Source organism: Anabrus simplex, chromosome 5 (assembly GCF_040414725.1).
Source record: "Anabrus simplex isolate iqAnaSimp1 chromosome 5, ASM4041472v1, whole genome shotgun sequence".
Classification (NCBI taxonomy): Eukaryota; Metazoa; Arthropoda; class Insecta; order Orthoptera; family Tettigoniidae; genus Anabrus; species Anabrus simplex.
The window spans coordinates 36183087-36205312 of NC_090269.1; the positions used below are offsets into that span (position 1 = coordinate 36183087).

Genomic DNA, 22226 nt, shown 5'->3' on the forward strand with positions numbered 1-22226 from the left:
TTGTATCCCCTCTCTTCCGAGTTCAACGGAGGTCATCTTGGAACGCACAGTCCCGATATCTTCATACGACAGTTTGCGGTTTGGCCGGTGGCTTATATATATGATCCAATGATGTAATTATGTTCTCAAATGCTCTATACCAATTCTCAACTATTATCGTTCGCTGGTAATGGATATATTCGCGAATTCAGCTGCCGTAACCCGGCTCGGGGTTTCGCGCTCTATTGTGGCGTCCTTTTCCTTCAGCCAACCAACGAATAGCGTCCATGAATTCTCAGAATTACACCATGCAATCTCCCGCAATTATTAACTTTATATAAGTTTTATGGTATAGTAAGGCTCCTAAATTCCACTTTATTGTGAATCGATACTTGACTTTTTTCTATAAGTTTAATCCACGGAGTTAGCCTCGCTAGTGCTTCTTACAATACGAAGTTGTCACCTTGCTTTGGTCAAGTGAATTTTTCCATTGGTCCACCTTACCCACGTGACCGGGAAGGCTCATATTTTTTTCTTCTAGTGCCAACCCCGTGTTCCATTCCGGCTAGTTACATGGAGATACCTCGCCATCATTTCTCAGAATTTTGCACACGGCTCCCTGCGCTGTTGCTACTACCAAGACTGCCCCGGGCTATGAAAACTTTGGCAACAAGCTGGCCTCTCTCTTTCCTTGTTGTGACAAATTCTGAGAAACCTAATTCTGTCCCCCCATTGTGTTTGTTAATCTCACTGGAGACAAGAGTCTGTGGTATGGTGAAACCTGCCATCTCGGCCTGGCCTGTTCTTACTGTACGTACAGTAAGATACTACTTATTCTGAACATGAAATATATATTCCTCATTAATTCCTCATAGTTTCAATTGCATGACGCTTATCATACCCCCACCAGGGTGCACTATCTTCTGTTTCGGTTTCCAACTCCTGACAATCATCTACTGAATCTCTGAATTCCCTACTACACTGACTGACAGAGCAAATGCAACACCAAGAAGGAGTGGTCAGAACTTTATGCCAATTGCAGGGTAGACTGATGTCACTGAGGTATGCTCATGATGTGAAATGCGCCGCTGTGCTGCACACGTAGCGAACGATAAATGGAACACGGCGTTGGCGAATGGCCCACTTCGTACCATGATTTCTCAGCCGACAGTCATTGTAGAACGTGTTGTCGTGTGCCACAGGACACGTGTATAGCTAAGAATGCCAGGCCCCCGTCAACGGAGGCATTTCCAGCAGACAGACCACTTTACGAGGGGTATGGTGATCGGGCTGAGAAGGGCAGGTTGGTCGCTTCGTCAAATCGCAGCCGATACCCATAGGGATGTGTCCACGGTGCAGCGCCTGTGGCGAAGATGGTTGGCGCAGGGACATGTGGCAAGTGCGAGGGGTCCAGGCGCAGCCCGAGTGACGTCAGCACGCGAGGGGCAGCCCCGCACGCCACGTCAACCGTCATTCTTCAATTTCCCGTCGATTGGTTGAAGGAGGCCTGCACTCCCGGCGTCCGCTCAGAAGACTACCATTGACTCCACAGCATAGACGTGCACGCCTGGCATGGTGCCGGGCTAGAGCGACTTGGATGAGGGAATGGCGGAACGTCGTGTTCTCCGATGAGTCACGCTTCTGTTCTGTCAGTGATAGTCACCGCAGACGAGTGTGGCATCGGCGTGGAGAAAGGTCAAATCCGGCAGTAACTGTGGAGCGCCCTACCGCTAGACAACGCGGCATCATGGTTTGGGGCGCTATTGCGTATGATTCCACGTCACCTCTAGTGCGTATTCAAGGCACGTTAAATGCCCACCGCTATGTGCAGCATGTGCTGCGGCCGGTGGCACTCCCGTACCTTCAGGGGCTGCCCAATGCTCTGTTTCAGCAGGATAATGCCCGCCCACACACTGCTCGCATCTCCCAACAGGCTCTACAAGGTGTACAGATGCTTCCGTGGCCAGCGTACTCTCCGGATCTCTCACCAATCGAACACGTGTGGGATCTCATTGGACGCCGTTTGCAAACTCTGCCTCAGCCTCGTACGGACGACCAACTGTGGCAAATGGTTGACAGAGAATGGAGAACCATCCCTCAGGACACCATCCGCACTCTTATTGACTCTGTACCTCGACGTGTTTCTGCGTGCATCGCCGCTCGCGGTGGTCCTACATCCTACTGAGTCGATGCCGTGCGCATTGTGTAACCTGCATATCGGTTTGAAATAAACATCAATTATTCCTCCGTGCCGTCTCTGTTTTTTCCCCAACTTTCATCCCTTTCGAACCACTCCTCCTTGGTGTTGCATTTGCTCTGTCAGTCAGTGTAAATAGGTTTGCTTTCTCAGTATTTGTTAAATAGTGTTCACCCCTTCTCCCACCATTGTAGGAATTTGGATTCCTTTTCCTTTTTGATTCCTGATATATGAATGCAGCTTTTTCCATTTCCCTTTGTGGTCGTTACCCTCTTGAAGTATGCCATTCATATAATTATAATTTGCTTCCTTTTTCACTCTATTCAGTTCCCTCATTAGCTGTTTTCAAGTTTCTCTATTTTCCCTACCTCTTTGATTTTCCTATTTACTATTCTACATTTTCTTTTTTATTTTCTTATTTCCCTTGTATAATAAACAGGGTCTGAGGTCATTTTACCCTTCTTAACAGGTACAAATCTCTTCTCTCCTTCCAAAATGATTCCTTTAAATTTAGCCCAAAGTGCATTCACATTACTCCCTTCACTTATCCAACAACTGAATTGTGATTTAAGGAAAGTCCCAAATTCATCAACTTTAGTTTTTCTGTACAATTTCTAGTCTTGTGTGGCCCTCTTATTAAGCCGTTTTGGTACCAGTCCTACATCCATTATTACAGCCTTATGGTTGTCCGACTCGTTGGCTGAACGGTCAGCGTACTGGCCTTCGGTTCAGAGGGTCCCGGGTTCGATTCCCGGTCGGGTCGGGGATTTTAACCTTACTTGGTTAATTCCAATGGCACGGGGGCTGGGTGTATGTGTTGTCTTCATCATCATTTCATCCTCATCACGACGCGCAGGTCGCCTACGGGTGTCAAACAGAAAGACCTGCACCTGGCGAGCCGAACCCGTCCTGGGATATCCCGGCACTAAAAGCCATACGACATTTCATTTCATTTACAGCCTTATGGTCACCTATTCCTTCAATTACCTCAGTTTTATCAACAATTTCCCATGGTTTAACCAAGAATACATCTAGTAAGTTATTGAGACGAGTCAGTTCTTGTACTACCTGTGTAAATCCTCACTCCCAAATTAATTTATTTGCCAGTTTCTGTTCATGGGCTTCACTTGCAGCTCCATTCCATTCAACTTCAGGCAAGTTTAAATCTCCCCCAATTATTACCATATCATTATTATTGTTTTTATGAGTATAATTTATTATTTTCTCAAATATTTCCATGTCTCTTTCCTCTCTTCCAGGCCTGTATGTTCCTATAATTCCCACCTCCTTCATATTATGACAAACTAATTTTATCCCTAATATTTCATTCCTTTCATCGGTAAATCATTCATGTGAACAATAAGTTTCCTTCACCAGAATAAACACCCCCCCTCCCTTTTTATCTCCTCGGTCTCTACGATAGACTGTGTACCCTTCTGGAAAAACTTCTCTATTACCCACCCCTTCTCTCAACCACGATTCCACTCCTATCACCATATCAGTCTCATAAGATTCCATCAATGTACCGAATTTTAATTGTTTATTTACTACACTCTGACAGTTTACCAAGAGCAGTCTCAGACCCCCTTCCTCCCTAAAACTAGACTGTTGCAATTAGGTAACATGAAATTCCTTACTTTTCTGAGTTTCATTTTCTAGTTGACTGAGCCAGCTTGAAGTACTGCTGGCTCTTTCTACTAGTTTTCCTGCTCAGTATTATAACTCAAGGGAGTTGCCTTTTTTACAGTACATAAGATTAATAAAATCTAGAACAATATTTGCTATCTTTCGTTTACCTGAATTATTTAGATCAAAATCAAATCAAATCAAAATCTCTTTATTTGCAAATGAGGTGTCTACCTCAGTGGCAAATGGTACACTAAAATACATTATTGTCAAGCACTAAATATTAAATTAACAAGAGAAGAAAATTTTTCCTATAATACAATATTATACAATTTACGCTAACAATGTTTTCTATTAAACACACAGCTCATCCTTAATAAATTTATATTGTTTACAAAATTCTAATTGTAATATCTCCTGTACTACTTACAAATATAGTCAACTGATATACAGTATGTGGAATTGCTTCAAATGATACTATAAAACTGGTATAACATTAATATTTACATTGCATTTATTTATTTACTATTTTTTTTTTTACCCGTTCTGGATCCTAAGTAGCATAACGACCTGCTGCGTCTTAACCAGAGCCCCTTTTGCCACCACTTTTCAGAGTTCCTGAAGGGCCTTCACAGCTACCGTAGCGGTCCCAGGGCCCTCGAAGTCCCCACTGTACTTCACCCCTACAGGCAGTCCCCTACTTTGGCTGTCCAAACTCCTTAGACCAGGGGATGGAATTAATTTATTCACACACATTTTTTTATTTACAATAACCTGCACCGGTCGAATGCCCTCTAACACTTCATTTATTTTCTCTGTTGCTGTTTATTCTCTTCTTGAATATCTGTACAGATTTTGGAAAAGGATCAAACACTACCCCTGGTAAACTGTTCCACTCCTTCACACCCTTCCCAATGAATGAAAATTTACCCCAATCGCTTCTGCTAAAATTCCTTCTAATTTTATATTTGTGGTCAGTCCTGCCGATATAATTATTTTCCAACTGAAGCCTCTCACGGATATCTCCCCATGCTGCTTCTCCTGTATAGGCTCTATATAATCCTGTAAGTCTAGTTTTCTCCCTTCTCTTACTTAAAGTTTCCCACCCAAGTTCCTTTAACATTTCTGATACACTACTCTTTCTCCTGAAATCCCCTGTTACAAATCTTGCTGCTTTCCTCTGCACACTATCTATTTCTTTTATTAGGTATTTTTGGTGAGGATCCCAAACACTGTTTGCATATTCCAATAATGGACGAACCATACTCAAGTAACTTTTTTCTTTTAATTCTTTGTTGCATCCTTTAAGTAGCCTCATTATGACATGTAATGATCTGTATGCTTTCCCAACAATGTCATCAATATGACCCTTCCAGTGCAAATTACTTTCAAATCTCACACCTAAGTATTTGCACTTGCCATCTTTTGGGATAACTACCTCATCCAAAGTATATTCAAATTCAGTTTTAAAGCTCCTGTTTGTAAAAGTTGTAACAGTTGATTTGCCTCCATTAACCTTCATATTATTTTCTTCAACCCATTGTTGGATACTTTCAAGGTCCCTTTGTAATTCTGAACAATCCTCAATGTTGTTTATTTCCCTATAAACAATTATGTCATCTGCATACAATCTTATTTTTGATGTTATATTGTTCCCTAAATCATTTGCGTATATTAAGAAAAGTAACGGACCGATTATACTACCCTGTGCAATTCCCTTCCAAACTTTCTCTTCCTGCGATACATTATTTCCTACTTTGACTTTCTGAACCCTTGAATTTAGAAATGCTTTTATCCAACGTGTAACCCTTACGTCCAATCCTATTCCCTCCAATTTCTTTAATAATATTCCATGTTCCACTCTATCAAAGGCTTTTGAAAGATCAATGGCTATGCAATCTAACTGACCTCCTGAATCCAACTGATCTGATATGTCCTGCTGAAATCCCACCAGATGAAGGCCATGCTTTGTGTAACAGTGTCTCTCAAAACTGCTGCTATCAATTACCTGTGTATTACGAAAATTTTTACAAGTTTTAACCATATCTGTATTAACTTTGTCCACTTCAATGTTCACACACGAGTCTCTAATCAAATCATGCCTGTGGGGAACGTTCACTACAAAGATGTTAGTGTGAGTCAGCTTACCTAGTGTACATTTAAGTTGAGAAATGACATTCTTATCATCGTTGTGAGCTTCGTAGTTCGTCCCGCCGATGATCACTACTGCATTACGACTTCCGAGATTTCTAGCTGCCTGGTCGGTGTTTTCCAATACCTTCTTGATTGGGCCTCCAGGATAGATGACGGCTGATGCTGCAATATCTTCATTGTTCATTGTCTCCGCAATTCCCCTCGTCTGGCTATCACCAAATGTAAGAATGTTTGACACTTTCGCCGGTGCACTGTGTGGGATTTTAGGCCTAACTTTGCCGCTTCTTGTAACGGATTTTACGCTATATGTTTGACTGCTTCCCATATAGATAAGTCCTTGCGTATCGCTTACTTCCCTCAGGGCTGAAAATCTATTTTTGGTGTCAATTACAAAGTTGTCCTTATTTAACTGTACACTTTTCCTCCTAGAATCTGAAGCAACTTGACACCACGTGCTAGAATTCACGGAGCCACCTGTGTTCTGAGTGTTTACTGGTACCGGTACTTTCGATTCCAGTAAACGTACCTTCTCCTTTAAAATCTCATTCTCCACTTTTAATGCTTGTAAATCCTGTTGCAATAAAGAGAGAATTACAAGTACATTATCATTACCTCCATCCTCCAAGGAATGAGACGCCAGCGATTCATTGACCGTTGTAGGCTTAGGTTTGTTTCCGCTATTCAAATTGCTCTCACCACAGCTCACACAGGTCCAAGTATCTTCTTTTTAGCGAAACCAGCACTACATATACACTCAAAATGGCACCAAATTTAACACGTTTCACATTGGATACCATTCTTCACTCGCTTCTTATTTACACCACACTTATTCCCGATTATTTCGCAAGAGAACTGGGAGCTATCTTCACTTACATCCTTCGCTGATGCCATCTTCAGGAAGGAAGAAAGATCAAGAAATACCCAGGTGGAATGATAGGATAAGGGATACAGTCTAACAAAAGAAACAAGCATGGCAAATGGCTGAGAAACAGAATGATAGAATGCAAGACAGAATACAGGAACAGTGGTTGTACAGACTTTTCTGAATGATATGAGGAGAAAAGACTGTTCCAAAGGAGTGGACAAAGGGGTCATTATACCAGTATTTAAGAAAAGACAGGAAGCAGTGTGAAAACTACAGAGGAGTGACACTAATTCATAACTGTCAGCAGATTTGGTTAGCCAGGAAAATTGCCAATAGTTAAGGAGAAAAAAACAATGTGTAAGTAATTGCTACCTACTCTCAAGCATCCCTTATGACCTCATCTACTGAACAGACCTCCTCATTTGTATTAAGAGGATGCCTCACAGGTCTGCATTCACATGGACATGGTGTCAAGACATACTGCCAGAACATCCCTCTGTTTCATCAGAAAGTCGAGCAGCAAACAATAATCCATGTTATTCCATTTTAGGACAATCCAGTGAAAAGCCTGATGCCAGTTTCCTAGATTTCTATGCATTTGTACCTTGGAAATGACAAACATTGCTGTTTACACACCCTCGCTGGTCTTTGGATAGCCTATTGTAAGAAACAAGACTCCCACGCCTGTTCTTCAACACAATTTACTACAATGAAAATTACCATGTGAGGTCTGACAAAATGGCATTCCATGAGGTAAGAACACATTCAAAAATTGTTTAGATACATCGTGAACCATCATCTGTTATTCCTTTCATGAAGTCCAAATTTATTTCCCAGTATAAGGAAGTTGGCTGATAGTTTCACAACATTCCTACAGTTATTCATAGAAGGTCACTTACTACTTTTCTACCTTACTCCTTACCTGAAACTTCAAAATAAAGTTACACATCCAAATGCTGCCATTTGATTTTAGTAGTAATAAGGTGAATCTTTCCCCTCTTCAGTAATGTCGAATTCATTTCAAATTGGAGATACACAGGTTAATAAAAATCAAGTTAGTAAACAAAATAACTTTATTTACTTTATATCACAGAGCAATGCTACACCCCTCAATGTCCAGTGACGAGGATTGTGATCTGTTTCAAAATCAATGGAGCCTACATATTTCTGATCAGTTCTCTGTGGCTTGCGATATATAGGACACTCATAAAGCTTAGGATCCTTACCCGCTGTGGTATTAATAGCATAAATGTAGATTACAGGCATCTGTTCATAAAGAACCTTTGGTTTACTCTCTATCAGTTTTCCACTCCGCCGGTCCAGACTAGCTCCTTCTAGGAACAACCCATGCACATATACACCCTCTGGTGGTGAATCTGTCATATCTTCTTTATTATGTCGAGTGATCAGATTCTGCAGCACCACTGAGTCAAGTGCCCAGCCTTTATGGGCACGAGTCACTTCCTGAAACATACAATTGAACTTTTGTGAATATAGCTTCAGCACTCCCAAATTAAGCACAGTTATACCTTAAATCCTAAGGGTAATAGAATAAATTATGTGTCTGGACGGCACATCAAGTTGAATTCCCAAGTTTCTGAACATTGTATGGTTCTGAGGCATGGATTATAACCAAGAAAGAGCAGCAGCAGTTGCAAGTCTTTGAGAATAAAGTTTATAGAAAAATATTTGGACCATGGTTTGATACTATCTCTCAAAGCTGGCAGAAAAGATCTAATTATTAGATTTACACTCTCTCTCTACAGCACACTGTAATAGCTGTGATAGAATCCAACAGACTGCGCTGGGCTAGACATGTACTGAGGATGCAGGATAACAGAGCACCAGTAGATCTATACAAGGGAACTCTTAATGGGAAAAGACCTTCAAGAAGACCCCAAAGCACCTGGAAGAAGGAGATCAACAAGGTATGCCGGACCCTCCAAATTGATAACTGGGAAGAGCAGGCTCAAGATTGAAAAGGATGGAAGAGGATTGTGAGATCGGCACGGGAACTTCACGTCCCTCAGAAGCCTATGGAGTGAGTGAGAGTGAGTGTATATATCTACTAGCTGATGTACCCGTGCTTCTTTACGGAATGCTACTGTATATTGTATACAGAATTCTAGGTTAGGTATTGTGCATGTTATAAGCAAGACTGTATTAAATTGCATAGCTCTAACGTTACCCTAGAAACGTGATGGGGAAGTCACCAGTCTTTTCTCATATGAAGACTGGCTTAGGGAATTTTCATTGTAATGGTAGGCCCCCTTGCTTAACATCAGTAACAATCAGGTTGGGGAGTTTTCATTATAATGGCAGACATGCACTCTCCACTTGGCTTTTTACATTCTTAGAAAGACTGTTTTAGTGGTTTTCCCAACTGAATGAACAGAGGTTATTACAATGACATCAGTAGGAAAGGCATGAGTAAAAGCAATGCTTTCATATGAAATACTCGATCAAATGAAAAACCACACATTTTCTCACTTTCAATGAACAGTACTATGCTGCTGATCTAACAGTCCAAAGTTCCAGAGCTGAAATGACCTGGCCACAGACAGCCGTGATCCGTAAACACTCTTTGTCTTTTTTTGGGGGGAGGGGGAGGGTTTTTTTAATAGTGGAGAGTTCCAGGGCAAAAAGTATGCCCTTTTACTAATATGTTTCCTAGGAGTATCAGATGAGTTGGAAAATCTCAATTCACTACACTGGCGGCAGAAAAATCTTTCTGACTTGAAGGCAAATTTTTTCTCCAAGCCAGAGGAGAAGTCTCCTCTTCACTGCTAATTTGGAATAAAATGAATGTAGAATTTGAAAAGTGAATAGGAAGAAGCTCTTCTTAAGAAATGGCTCTTTTCAGGGTTGAATTATGAGTTATTTAGTGAACTGTGGTGCTATAATATGGAATAGGCTTAAATTGTAATTCTAGACCAGGTCATACTACTACTACAACTACTACAACAACAAATATTACTACCACTACCACCACCACTACTACTACTACTACTACTACTGCTGCTGCTGCTGCTGCTGCTGGTACTACTACTACTACTACTACGCGAGTCTCTGCCTTAAGTGGGCACAATGCCCATTCAAAACAGCGGGTCAAAGTAGGGATCGAATAGTTGGAATACTATGATGAACCAGTGTGTTACGTACCAGCAGTATCAGATAATATATGAACCAGAGGAATGACATGCTAAAGAAGAAAGATTTCTAACTCCACAGCTATTTCCTGCTAATATTCAGTCAGGCTGTTGTACTCGGTATGCAGAGCACTCCCACCTATCGGAGTTGAGCGGCAGCATAAGAGACAAAGAACAACACAAAAAAACAATGGTCAATGTAATGTTATTGTTGATCAATGTCATGCGCTTTCGATATTGTAGGCCTTCACGTTTAATTTTCTTCAGACTCTGAAATACCAATCTTATTACAGTCGGTACTGTAAAGTGAATAAAACATAACATACATACATACATTACATTATCATTGTAGACTGTTATGCCTTTCAGCGTTCAGTCTGCAAGCCTCTGTGAATTTACTAAACGTCGCCACAATCCTCGATTTGCAACTAGTGTTGTGGCCTCATTTAGTTCTATACCTCTTATCTTTAAATCGTTAGAAACTGAGACTAACCATCGTCGTCTTCATCTCCCTCTACTTCTCTTACCCTCCATAGCAGAGTCCATAATTTTCCTAGGTAACCTATCCTCCTCCATTCGCCTCACATGACCCCACCACCGAAGCCGATTTATGCGTACAGTTTCATCTATTGAGTTCATTACTAAATTAGCCTTTATCTCCTCATTCCAAGTACCCTCCTGTCATTGTTCCCACCTGTTTGTACTAGCAATCATTCTTGCTACTTTCATGTCTGTTACTTCTAACTTACGAATAAGATATCCTGAGTCCACCCAGCTTTCGCTCCCATAAAGCAAAGTTGGTCTGAAAACAGACCGATGTAAAGATAGTTTCGTCTGGGAGCTGACTTCCTTCTTACAGAATACTGCTGATCGCAACTGCGAGCTCACTGCATTAGCTTTACTACACCTTGATTCAATCTCACCATCTTACCATCCTGGGAGAACACACAACCTAAATACTTGAAATTATCGACCTGTTCTAGCTTTGTATCACCAATCTGACATTCAATTCTGTTGCATTTCTGACCTACTGACATCAATTTAGTCTTCGAGCGGCTAATTTTCATACCATACTCATTGCATCTATTTTCAAGTTCCAAGATATTAGACTGCAGGCTTTTGGCACAGTCTGCCATTAAGACTAAGTCATCAGCATAGACCACACTGCTTACTACTTTCCACCTAATGGAATCCCTCCCTGCCATTTTATACCTTTCAGCAGATGATCCATGTAAACTACGAACAGCAAAAGTGAAAGATTACAGCCTTGTCTAACCCCTGTAAGTACCCTGAACCAAGAACTCATTCTACCTTTAATTCCATAGTCCCCCAGTATAGTGAACATCTTTTCCCTCGGTACCCTGTCATATGCTTTCTCTAGATCAACGAAACATAAACACAACTGCCTAGCATTTTTCAATTACCTGGCGCATACTGAAAATCTGATCCTGACAGCCTCTCTGTGGTCTGAAACCACACTGGTTTTCATCCAACTTCCTCTCAACGACTGATCGCACCCTCCCTTCCAAGATGCCAGTGAATACTTTGCCTGGTATACTAATCAATGAGATACCTCGATAGTTGTTGCAATCCTTCCTGTTCCCTTGCTTATAGATAGGTGCAATTACTGCTTTTGTCCAATCTGAAGGTACCTTACCAACACTCCACACTAATTTTACTACTCTATGAAGCCATTTCATCCCTGCCTTCCCACTATACTTCACCATTTCAGGTCTAATTTCATCTATTCCTGCTGCCTTATGACAATGGAGTTTATTTACCATCCTTTCCACTTCCTCAAGCATAATTTCACCAACATCATTTTCCTCCTCCCCATGAGCTTGGCTATTTGCAACACCACCAGGATGATTTCCTTTTACATTGAGAAGATGTTCAAAATATTCCCTCCACCTCTCCAGTGATTCCCTGTGATCTATTATGAGTTCACCTGAATTACTCAAAACACTGCTCATTTCCTTTTTCCCTCCCTTCCTAAAATAATTTTTTACTGTCCAGAAAGGTTTCCCTGCTGCTTGACCTAGCCTTTCCAGGTTATTACCAAAATCTTCCCATGACTTCTTTTTGGATTCAAAAACTATTTGCTTTGCTCTGTTTCTTTCATCTACGTACAAATCCCTGTCTGCCTCGGCCCTTGTTTGGAGCCATTTCTGATAGATAAGCTTCTTTTTACGTTTACAGGCTGCTCTCACTTCATCATTCCACCAAGATGTTTGCCTTTTCCCATCTTTACACACAATTGTTCCTAGGCATTCCCTTGCTGTTTCTGCTACAGCATCCCTGTATGCCACCCATTCACTTTCTATATCCTGAACCTGCTTACAGTCTACTGTTCGAAACTTCTCACTAATCATATCCATGTACTTCTGTCTAATTTCCTCATCCTGGAGATTTTCTACCCTTATTCATTTGCAGACAGATTTCACTTTCTCTACCCTAGGCCTAGAGATACTTAGTTCACTACAGATCAGATAGTGGTCTGTATCATCGAAAGATCCGCAAAAAACTCGTACATTCCTAACAGATTTCCTGAATTTAAAGTCTGTTAAGATATAGTCTATTATGGATCTGGTACCCCTAGCCTCTCATGTGTAATGGTGAATGGCCTTATGCTTGAAGAATGTATTCGTAACAGCTAAACCCATACTAGCACAGAAGTTCAGCAAACGCTTCCCATTCCCATTAGCTTCCATACCTTCCCCACATTTACCAATCACACTTTCGTATCCTTCAGTTCTATTCCCAACTCTTGCATTGAAATCGCCCATTAGCACTATTCTATATTTGCTGCTGACCCTGACCATGATGTCACTCAATGCTTCATAAAACTTGTCAACTTTATCCTCATCTGCACCCTCACATGGTGAATATACGGACACAATTCTTGTACTAATTCCTCCAACTGACAAATCCACCCACATCATTCGCTCATGTATGTGCCTAACAGAAACTATGTTGCGTGCAATGGTATTCCTGATAAAGAGCCCTACCCCAGACTCTGCCCTTCCCTTTCTAACACCCGTCAAGTACACTTTATAATCTCCTATCTCTTCCTCGTTATCTCCCCTTACCCAAATATCACTTACTCCTAGCACATCCAGATGCATCCTCTTTGCTGACTCAGCCAATTCTACCTTCTTTCTTCCATAAGCCCCATTAATATTGATAGCTCCCCATCGAATTCCATTTCGTTCGCCAAGTTGTTTCCAAGGATTCCCTCGCCTGTCAAATGGGAGTGGAACTCCGTTACTCCCATAGGTCCGAGGCTTGCTTAAAATGTTCTGAGCTCGGTAAATTCATGAAGCAGGATGCTACCTTACTTGCACATAGTCCAAGTGAGGATCTCTCCTCTAACGGGTTATGGACCACCGGTGAATTGTATAGTCCTAGCCGGACCATGACTCAGAATATGTCCGAGATGCCCACTCCCATTCCATAGCAACTGGTATCCCGACTCTCAGAACCACTTACTGGGCCACTCAGCCATTGCCCATGGTTCACGAACTAGGACGTGACTACAGTAACCCACAAACATGAACCATAAAACATAAATGATCGGAAATTCTCTATAACTTTATACCAATAACATATGTATTTAAAAATTAAATTTTGGGCACCTTCCCCTAAACTGCAATTTTATCCAGGGTGAATAAAATTGTTTTTAGCTTAGACTGTAGTTTCTTATTTCCCGACTGTATATACAGATTTTCATTAAACACTGTTAACCCATTTTCTCGTGACTTGGCGTTGGTATGGACTTAGCAACAAAAATAAAAATTCATGAATATCTGAGTTATTATAACCGGTACGGTAAAAATGTATAAGATATAAATGATTGGAAATTTAATTCTATATATCTTTAGTTTTGTAGTATTTATTGACAGGACCACTAATAGGATAAATACACTGACTGACAGAGCAAATGCAACACCAAGAAGGAGTGGTCAGAACTTTATGCCAATTGCAGGGTAGACTGACGTCACTGAGGTATGCTCATTATGTGAAATGCGCCGCTGTGCTGCGCACGTAGCGAACGATAAATGGGACACGGCGTTGGCGAATGGCCCACTTCGTACCATGATTTCTCAGCCGACAGTCATTGTAGAACGTGTTGTCGTGTGCCACAGGACACGTGTATAGCTAAGAATGCCAGGCCGCCGTCAACGGAGGCATTTCCAGCAGACAGACGACTTTACGAGGGGTATGGTGATCGGGCTGAGAAGGGCAGGTTGGTTGCTTCGTCAAATCGCAGCCGATACCCATAGGGATGTGTCCACGGTGCAGCGCCTGTGGCGAAGATGGTTGGCGCAGGGACATGTGGCACGTGCGAGGGGTCCAGACGCAGCCCGAGTGACGTCAGCAAGCGAGGGGCAGCCCCGCACGCCACGTCAACCGCCATTCTTCAATTTCCCGTCGATTGGTTGAAGGAGGCCTGCACTCCCGGCGTCCGCTCAGAAGACTACCATTGACTCCACAGCATAGACGTGCACGCCTGGCATGGTGCCGGGCTAGAGCGACTTGGATGAGGGAATGGCAGAATGTCGTGTTCTCCGATGAGTCACGCTTCTGTTCTGTCAGTGATAGTCACCGCAGACGAGTGTGGCGTCGGCGTGGAGAAAGGTCAAATCCGGCAGTAACTGTGGAGTGCCCTACCACTAGACAACGCGGCATCATGGTTTGGGGCGCTATTGCGTATGATTCCACGTCACCTCTAGTGCATATTCAAGGCACGTTAAATGCCCACCGCTACGTGCAGCATGTGCTGCGGCCGGTGGCACTCCCGTACCTTCAAGGGCTGCCCAATGCTCTGTTTCAGCAGGATAATGCCCGCCCACACACTGCTCGCATCTCCCAACAGGCTCTACGAGGTGTACAGATGCTTCCGTGGCCAGCGTACTCTCCGGATCTCTCACCAATCGAACACGTGTGGGATCTCATTGGACGCCGTTTGCAAACTCTGCCCCAGCCTCGTACGGACGACCAACTGTGGCAAATGGTTGACAGAGAATGGAGAACCATCCCTCAGGACACCATCCGCACTCTTATTGACTCTGTACCTCGACGTGTTTCTGCGTGCATCGCCGCGTGCGGTGGTCCTACATCCTACTGAGTCGATGCCGTGCGCATTGTGTAACCTGCATATCGGTTTGAAATAAACATCAATTATTCCTCCGTGCCGACTCTGTTTTTTCCCCAACTTTCATCCCTTTCGAACCACTCCTCCTTGGTGTTGCATTTGCTCTGTCAGTCAATGTATTTGAAGATTAAATTTTAGGCCTTCCCCTAAACTGTAATTTCACTCAGAGTGAATAAAGTGATTTATATCCTAGATTGTAGTGGCTGATCCCCTGGCTTTATATACTGATTTTCATTAAGTTCTCTTCAGCCATTTCTCGTGATCCATGTATAAACATACAGACAGATAGAAATTACGGAAAAGTAAAAAGTGCATTTCCTTGTTACTGAGGATATAACCGATACAGAAATACCATTCTTTTCAAATTCTGAGCAAATTACAGACAAAACTCTTATTTTATATATATATGGATTTAAATATTATTTTGCTGTTGCAGTCAGCTCATGTACTTTCATGGGCAAACAGGTTAATTAAACAATAATCCCCACCACTACATCTTTCTTGCCACTTATATAAGAGCAAACTCAATCACTGCTGATCTGCATTTAGGGCAGTCACCCAGGTGGCAGATTCTCTCTGTTGTTTTCCTGGCCTTTTCTTAAATGATTTCAAAGAAATTGGAAATTTATTGAAATATCACCTTGATAAGTTATTCCAATCCCTAACTCCCGTTTCTATAAACGAATATTTGCCCCATGTAACGTTATTAAGTGACAATGTTAATCATAAGAAATTAAACTTTCTACTATAAACTGTGGTATTCTAAATTATGTTTCTGGACGGTACATCAAGTTGAATTCCCAAGTGTTTGTACATTGTCTATATTTTCTGCTGGGGCTCATGACCTTAGATGTTAGGCCCCTTTAAACAACAAGCATCATCATCATCATCATCATCATCATCATCATCATCATCATCATTTTCTGCCGGTCATTTAAAAATTTATGTTCGTCATATGTTTATTTTGAAAGATTCTTTAGCTGCGGCCTGCATCTGTTGTGTGTGGCTGTTGTGGACTCTGACGCTACCTGACAGTGAATAAACTTACTCGTCTTGTGTACGGACTCTCCCGCCAGAGCGCACGTAATTCGCCTGACGCTAGCGCTTGTATGGTCGCCTTCTGAAAGTGGCTGTCTGCCATTAGACTAGACTGAGAGAAGACCCATCTAGCCATGTCTCAGCCATCATCTGCCAAGATGAAGGAAAGTTCCGTAGGAGTCGGATGATGTGTATTACTTTCGATATTCAGTAATTAACAGCAGCTTTTATCCTGTTAGGGGTTGTAGGATTAAAAAAATAATAATAATAGAGCACGACTAAGTAGTATTGTAGTGTAGTCGTATATTAATTACCTTATTGTTGTGTACTATCCCAGACAATATATCCCTCCGTTCATTTATTTTTTGGCAAATAAGTTATTTTATTTTATTTATTTATTTATTTAATTTTCCCCCCGTAAAGAATGGCTAAGGAGCGCGAGTGTACTTATTGTGGGTGTGGTGAGGCATTGAGGGGTATGAGGGAGGAGTTGGAAAGTTTGAGGGAGATAATTAGGATTCTCACAGAAGACGGGAAGGAAGATAGGACTCCCTCAAACAATGTACAGGTTACAGTAGGTGTACAAGAGGGAGGGGAAGGAAAGGGAGGAGTTGTAGAAGACAGGTGGTCTAATGTTCTAAGGGGAAGGAGATTGCAGGCCAAGGGCTCTATTCAGGATCAGAATTCAGGACAGGTGTCTGTGCGAAATCGGTACGAGTCACTCCAGGTAGAACAACAGAGGGAAGATGAGGGACAGGGAACTGTTGCTGAGATGCGTGGAAGTAGGAGGAAGGGAAAAGGTAGGAAAGGGAAATGTAGAGTAGAGGATAGGAAAAGACAGGTGGAACAGGGTCATGGGAAGGAGAAAAGGGAGGAGGAAGTAGCTTCTGCAGCTATCAGGAAAGATAGGGCTGACCAGGAGGGGAGGGGATCAAATGAGGTGGGTAGGGTTGAGGCTCTGGTCATGGGGGATTCCATCGTTAGACACGTGGGGAAAGTGTGTGGAGGAAAGGGAACCAGGGTAGAATGTTATCCAGGAATTAGGTTGAGGCAGATGTTGAGGAAAGTAGAAGAGAGGGAGGAGGGGAAGGAGAAGGTGGTAGTGTTTCACGTTGGTACCAACAACGTAAGGCAAGCTGATATAAGTACCAACATAGTTGGAGATGTGTGGGATCTGGTAAATGCAGCACGGGTGAAGTTTAAGAAAGCGGAGATTGTTATTAGTGGAATACTGTGTAGGAGGGATACTGACTGGAGGGTGATTGGGGATTTAAATGAGACTATGGAGTGGGTATGTGGGAAACTGGGAGTGAAATTTCTAGATCCTAATGGGTGGGTAGGAGAAAGGGATCTGCGCTCGGATGGCCTTCATTTAAACCGCAGTGGTACGTATAAGTTAGGAAATTTGTTTGGAAGGGTAATAGGGAGGTACATTCAGGGAAACGGGATGGCCTAGGGAGCGGTGATAAGGGAGCAGGAAACTGGAAATCAAGTAGGGATGACATAAAATTGTTAGTGTTGAACTGTAGAAGTATTGTAAAGAAAGGAATAGAATTAAGTAATTTAATAGATATATATTTACCAGATATTGTAATAGGAGTTGAATCATGGCTGAGAAATGATATAATGGATGCAGAAATTTTCTCACGGCACTGGAGTGTGTATCGTAGAGATAGGATAGGAAAAGTGGGAGGGGGAGTTTTCATTCTGGTGAAAGAAGAATTTGTAAGCTACGAGAAAGTTAAAGATGAGACACATGAAATTCTAGGTGTAAGGCTCATTTCTAAAGATAATAGGCAACTTGATATATTTGGAGTGTACAGATCGGGAAAGGGTAGCACTGATGCGGATTCGGAATTATTTGATAGGATAGTCAGCTATGTGGGAAACGACATGGAAAGAAATGTGATTGTAGCGGGAGATCTGAATTTGCCAGATGTCAATTGGGAAGGAAATGCGAACGACAGGAAGCATGACCAACAAATGGCAAATAAGTTAATATGGGAAGGACAGCTGATTCAGAAAGTGATGGAACCAACCAGAGGGAAAAATATCCTGGATGTGGTGCTGATAAAACCAGATGAGCTCTATAGGGAAACTGAAGTAATAGATGGTATTAGTGATCATGAAGCTGTTTTTGTGGTAGTTAAAAATAAATGTGATAGAAAGGAAGGTCTTAAAAGTAGGACTGTTAGGCAGTACCATATGGCTGATAAAGCAGGTATGAGGCAGTTTCTAAAAAGTAACTATGATCGGTGGAAAACGGTAAATAAAAATGTAAACAAACTCTGGGATGGGTTTAAAGAAATTGTTGAGGAATGCAAAAACGGGTTTGTACCTTTAAGGGTGGTAAGGAATGGTAAAGACCCACCTTATTATAATAGAGAAATAAAGAGACTAAGAAGGAGGTGCAGACTGGAAAGAAATAGAGTTAGAAATGGCTGTGGAAGTAAGGAGAAATTGAAGGAACTTACTAGAAAATTGAATCTAGCAAAGAAGGCAGCTAAGGATAACATGATGGCAAGCATAATTGGCAGTCATACAAATTTTAGTGAAAAATGGAAGGGTATGTATAGGTATTTTAAGGCAGAAACAGGTTCCAAGAAGGACATTCCAGGAATAATTAATGAACAAGGGGAGTGTGTATGTGAGGATCTTCAAAAGGCAGAAGTATTCAGTCAGCAGTATGTAAAGATTGTTGGTTACAAGGATAATGTCAAGATAGAGGAAGAGACTAAGGCCAAAGAAGTAATAAAATTTACGTATGATAACAATGACATTTACAATAAGATACAAAAGTTGAAAAGTAGAAAAGCGGCTGGAATTGATCAGATTTCTGGGGATATACTAAAGACAATGGGTTGGGATATAGTACCATATCTGAAGTACTTATTTGATTATTGTTTGGCCGAAGGAGCTATACCAGATGAATGGAGAGTTGCTATAGTAGCCCCTGTGTATAAAGGAAAGGGTGATAGACATAAAGCTGAAAATTACAGGCCAGTAAGTTTGACATGCATTGTATGTAAGCTTTGGGAAGGCATTCTTTCTGATTATATTAGACATGTTTGTGAAATTAATAACTGGTTCGATAGAAGGCAATTCGGTTTTAGGAAAGGTTATTCCACTGAAGCTCAACTTGTAGGATTCCAGCAAGATATAGCAGATATCTTGGATTCTGGAGGTCAAATGGACTGTATCGCGATTGACATGTCTAAAGCATTTGATAGGGTGGATCATGGGAGACTACTGGCAAAAATGAGTGCAATTGGACTAGACAAAAGAGTGACTGAATGGGTTGCTATATTTCTAGAAAATAGATCTCAGAGAGTTAGAGTAGGTGAAGCTTTGTCTGACCCTGTAATAGTTGAGAGGGGAGTTCCTCAGGGCAGTGTTATCGGACCTTTATGTTTTCTTATATATATAAATGATATGAGTAAAGGAGTGGAATCGGAGGTAAGGCTTTTTGCGGATGATGTAATTCTCTATAGAGTGATAAATAAGTTACAAGATTGTGAGCAACTGCAACGTGACCTCGAAAATATTGTGAGATGGACAGCAGGCAATGGTATGTTGATAAACGGGGCTAAAAGTCAGGTTGTGAGTTTTACAAATAGGAAAAGTCCTCTCAGTTTTAATTACTGCGTTGATGGGGTGAAAGTTCCTTTTGGGGATCATTGTAAGTATCTAGGTGTTAATATAAGGAAAGATCTTCACTGGGGTAATCACATAAATGGGATTGTAAATAAAGGGTACCGATCTCTGCACATGGTTATGAGGGTGTTTAGGGGTTGTAGTAAGGATGTAAAGGAGAGTGCATATAAGTCTCTGGTAAGACCCCAACTAGAGTATGGTTCCAGTGTATGGGACCCTCACCAGGATTACCTGATTCAAGAACTGGAAAAAATCCAAAGAAAAGCAGCTCGATTTGTTCTGGGTGATTTCCGACAAAAGAGTAGCGTTACAAAAATGTTGCAATGTTTGGGTTGGGAAGAATTGAGAGAAAGAAGAAGAGCTGCTCGACTAAGTGGTATGTTCCGAGCTGTCAGTGGAGAGATGGCGTGGAATGACATTAGTAGACGAATAGGTTTGAATGGCGTCTATAAAAGTAGGAAAGATCACAATATGAAGATAAAGTTGGAATTCAAGAGGACAAACTGGGGCAAATATTCATTTATAGGAAGGGGAGTTAGGGACTGGAATAACTTACCAAGGGAGATGTTCAATAAATTTCCAATTTCTTTGAAATCATTTCGGAAAAGGCTAGGAAAACAACAAATAGGGAATCTGCCACCTGGGCGACTGCCCTAAATGCAGATCAGTATTGATTGATTGATTGATCCGATTTAAGAATCTTTTGCTTATCCAAATTTTATTTTCCCTCTATTATTATTATTATTATTATTATTATTATTATTATTATTATTATTATTATTATTATTATTATTATTATTATTATTATTATTATTATTTCGGTTGGTTTATTGTGCATTATCTGGTGTGTGCATTATTACTATTAATTTTGGTATTTGGTGGATATGGTATCCCTCATCCTTTTTCTTTGACTTTCATTGTGGTCCTTCCGTTATGGTTTATTAATTTAATTGCATCAGATTTGATAATTTGATTCTAATGGCAGACTGTGCCGAAAGCCTGCAGTCTAACATCTTGGAACTTGAAAATAGGTGCAATGAGTATGGTATGAAAATTAGCCTCTCGAAGACTAAATTGATAATATATAAGTAATAATAATAACAACGTAAACGTTTCCACCTTTTCAATACTACAATATATTCACAAAATTACAAATTACACGGTACTAGTTTCGACCCATCTAGGGGTCATCATCAGCCGTATTGGAGCAAAGATCATTTGTGGCGAAATCCTAAGACAATGTTATTTTAAAGAATAACAAGTGAAATGAGATGTTATGGTAATAGTTAATAATACAAGGAATATACATACTAAGAGGTTTTTAACAAAGAATAAAGTATAAATGGGGTGTTGTAAAAATTATAATCATGGAAATCAGTAAGTTCTTGTATTGAAATGAAATATATATTGTGAATATATTGTAGTATTGAAAAGGTGGAAACGTTTACGTTGTTATTATTATTACTTATATATTATTCTCAGTTCAATACGGACCAAAAACATGAAATTCATAACCATCAATGAAATATGTACACTTTCTCCCGCACCCTTCAGCCCCACCTTAAGCCCTCTTCCTAAGCCATATTTCATTTCAATACAAGAACTTACTGATTTCCATGATTATAATTTTTACAACACCCCATTTATACTTTATTCTTTGTTAAAAACCTCTTAGTATGTATATTCCTTGTATTATTAACTATTACCATAACATCTCATTTCACTTGTTATTCTTTAAAATAACATTGTCTTAGGATTTCGCCACAAATGATCTTTGCTCCAATACGGCTGATGATGACCCCTAGATGGGTCGAAACTAGTACCGTGTAATTTGTAATTTTGTGAATATATTGTAGTATTGAAAAGGTGGAAACGTTTACGTTGTTATTATTATTACTTATATATTATTCTCAGTTCAAAACGGACCAAAAACATGAAATTCATAACCATCAATGACTAAATTGATGTCAGTAGGTAAGAAATCCAACAGAATTGAATGTCAGATTGGTGATACAAAGCTAGAACAGGTTGATAATTTCAAGTATTTAGGTTGTGTGTTTTCCCAGGATGGTAATATAGTAAGTGAGATTGAATCAAGGTGTAGTAAAGCTAATGCAGTGAGCTCGCAGCTGCAATCAGCAGTATTCTGTAAGAAGGAAGTCAGCTCCCAGACGAAACTATCTTTACATCGGTCTGTTTTCAGACCAACTTTGCTTTATGGGAGCGAAAGCTGGGTGGACTCAGGATATCTTATTCATAAGTTAGAAGTAACAGACATGAAAGTAGCAAGAATGATTGCTAGTACAAACAGGTGGGAACAATGACAGGAGGGAACTCGAAATGAGGAGATAAAGGCTAATTTAGGAATGAACTCGATGGATGAAGCTGTACGCATAAACCGGCTTCGGT

General features: G+C 40.9%; 1 protein-coding gene across 1 annotated transcript in view; it reads right to left on the bottom strand.

Moving 5' to 3' along the window:
* Positions 1–7898: 7898 nt before the first annotated feature.
* Positions 7899–22226, bottom strand: part of Dhc1 (Dynein heavy chain 1) — a 443578-nt gene continuing 429250 nt past the window's right edge. Inside the window, exon 59 of the mRNA XM_068227758.1 lies at positions 7899–8285. Within this exon, the coding sequence (XP_068083859.1) occupies positions 7899–8285 (387 nt within the window). The remainder of the gene's footprint in view (positions 8286–22226) is intronic.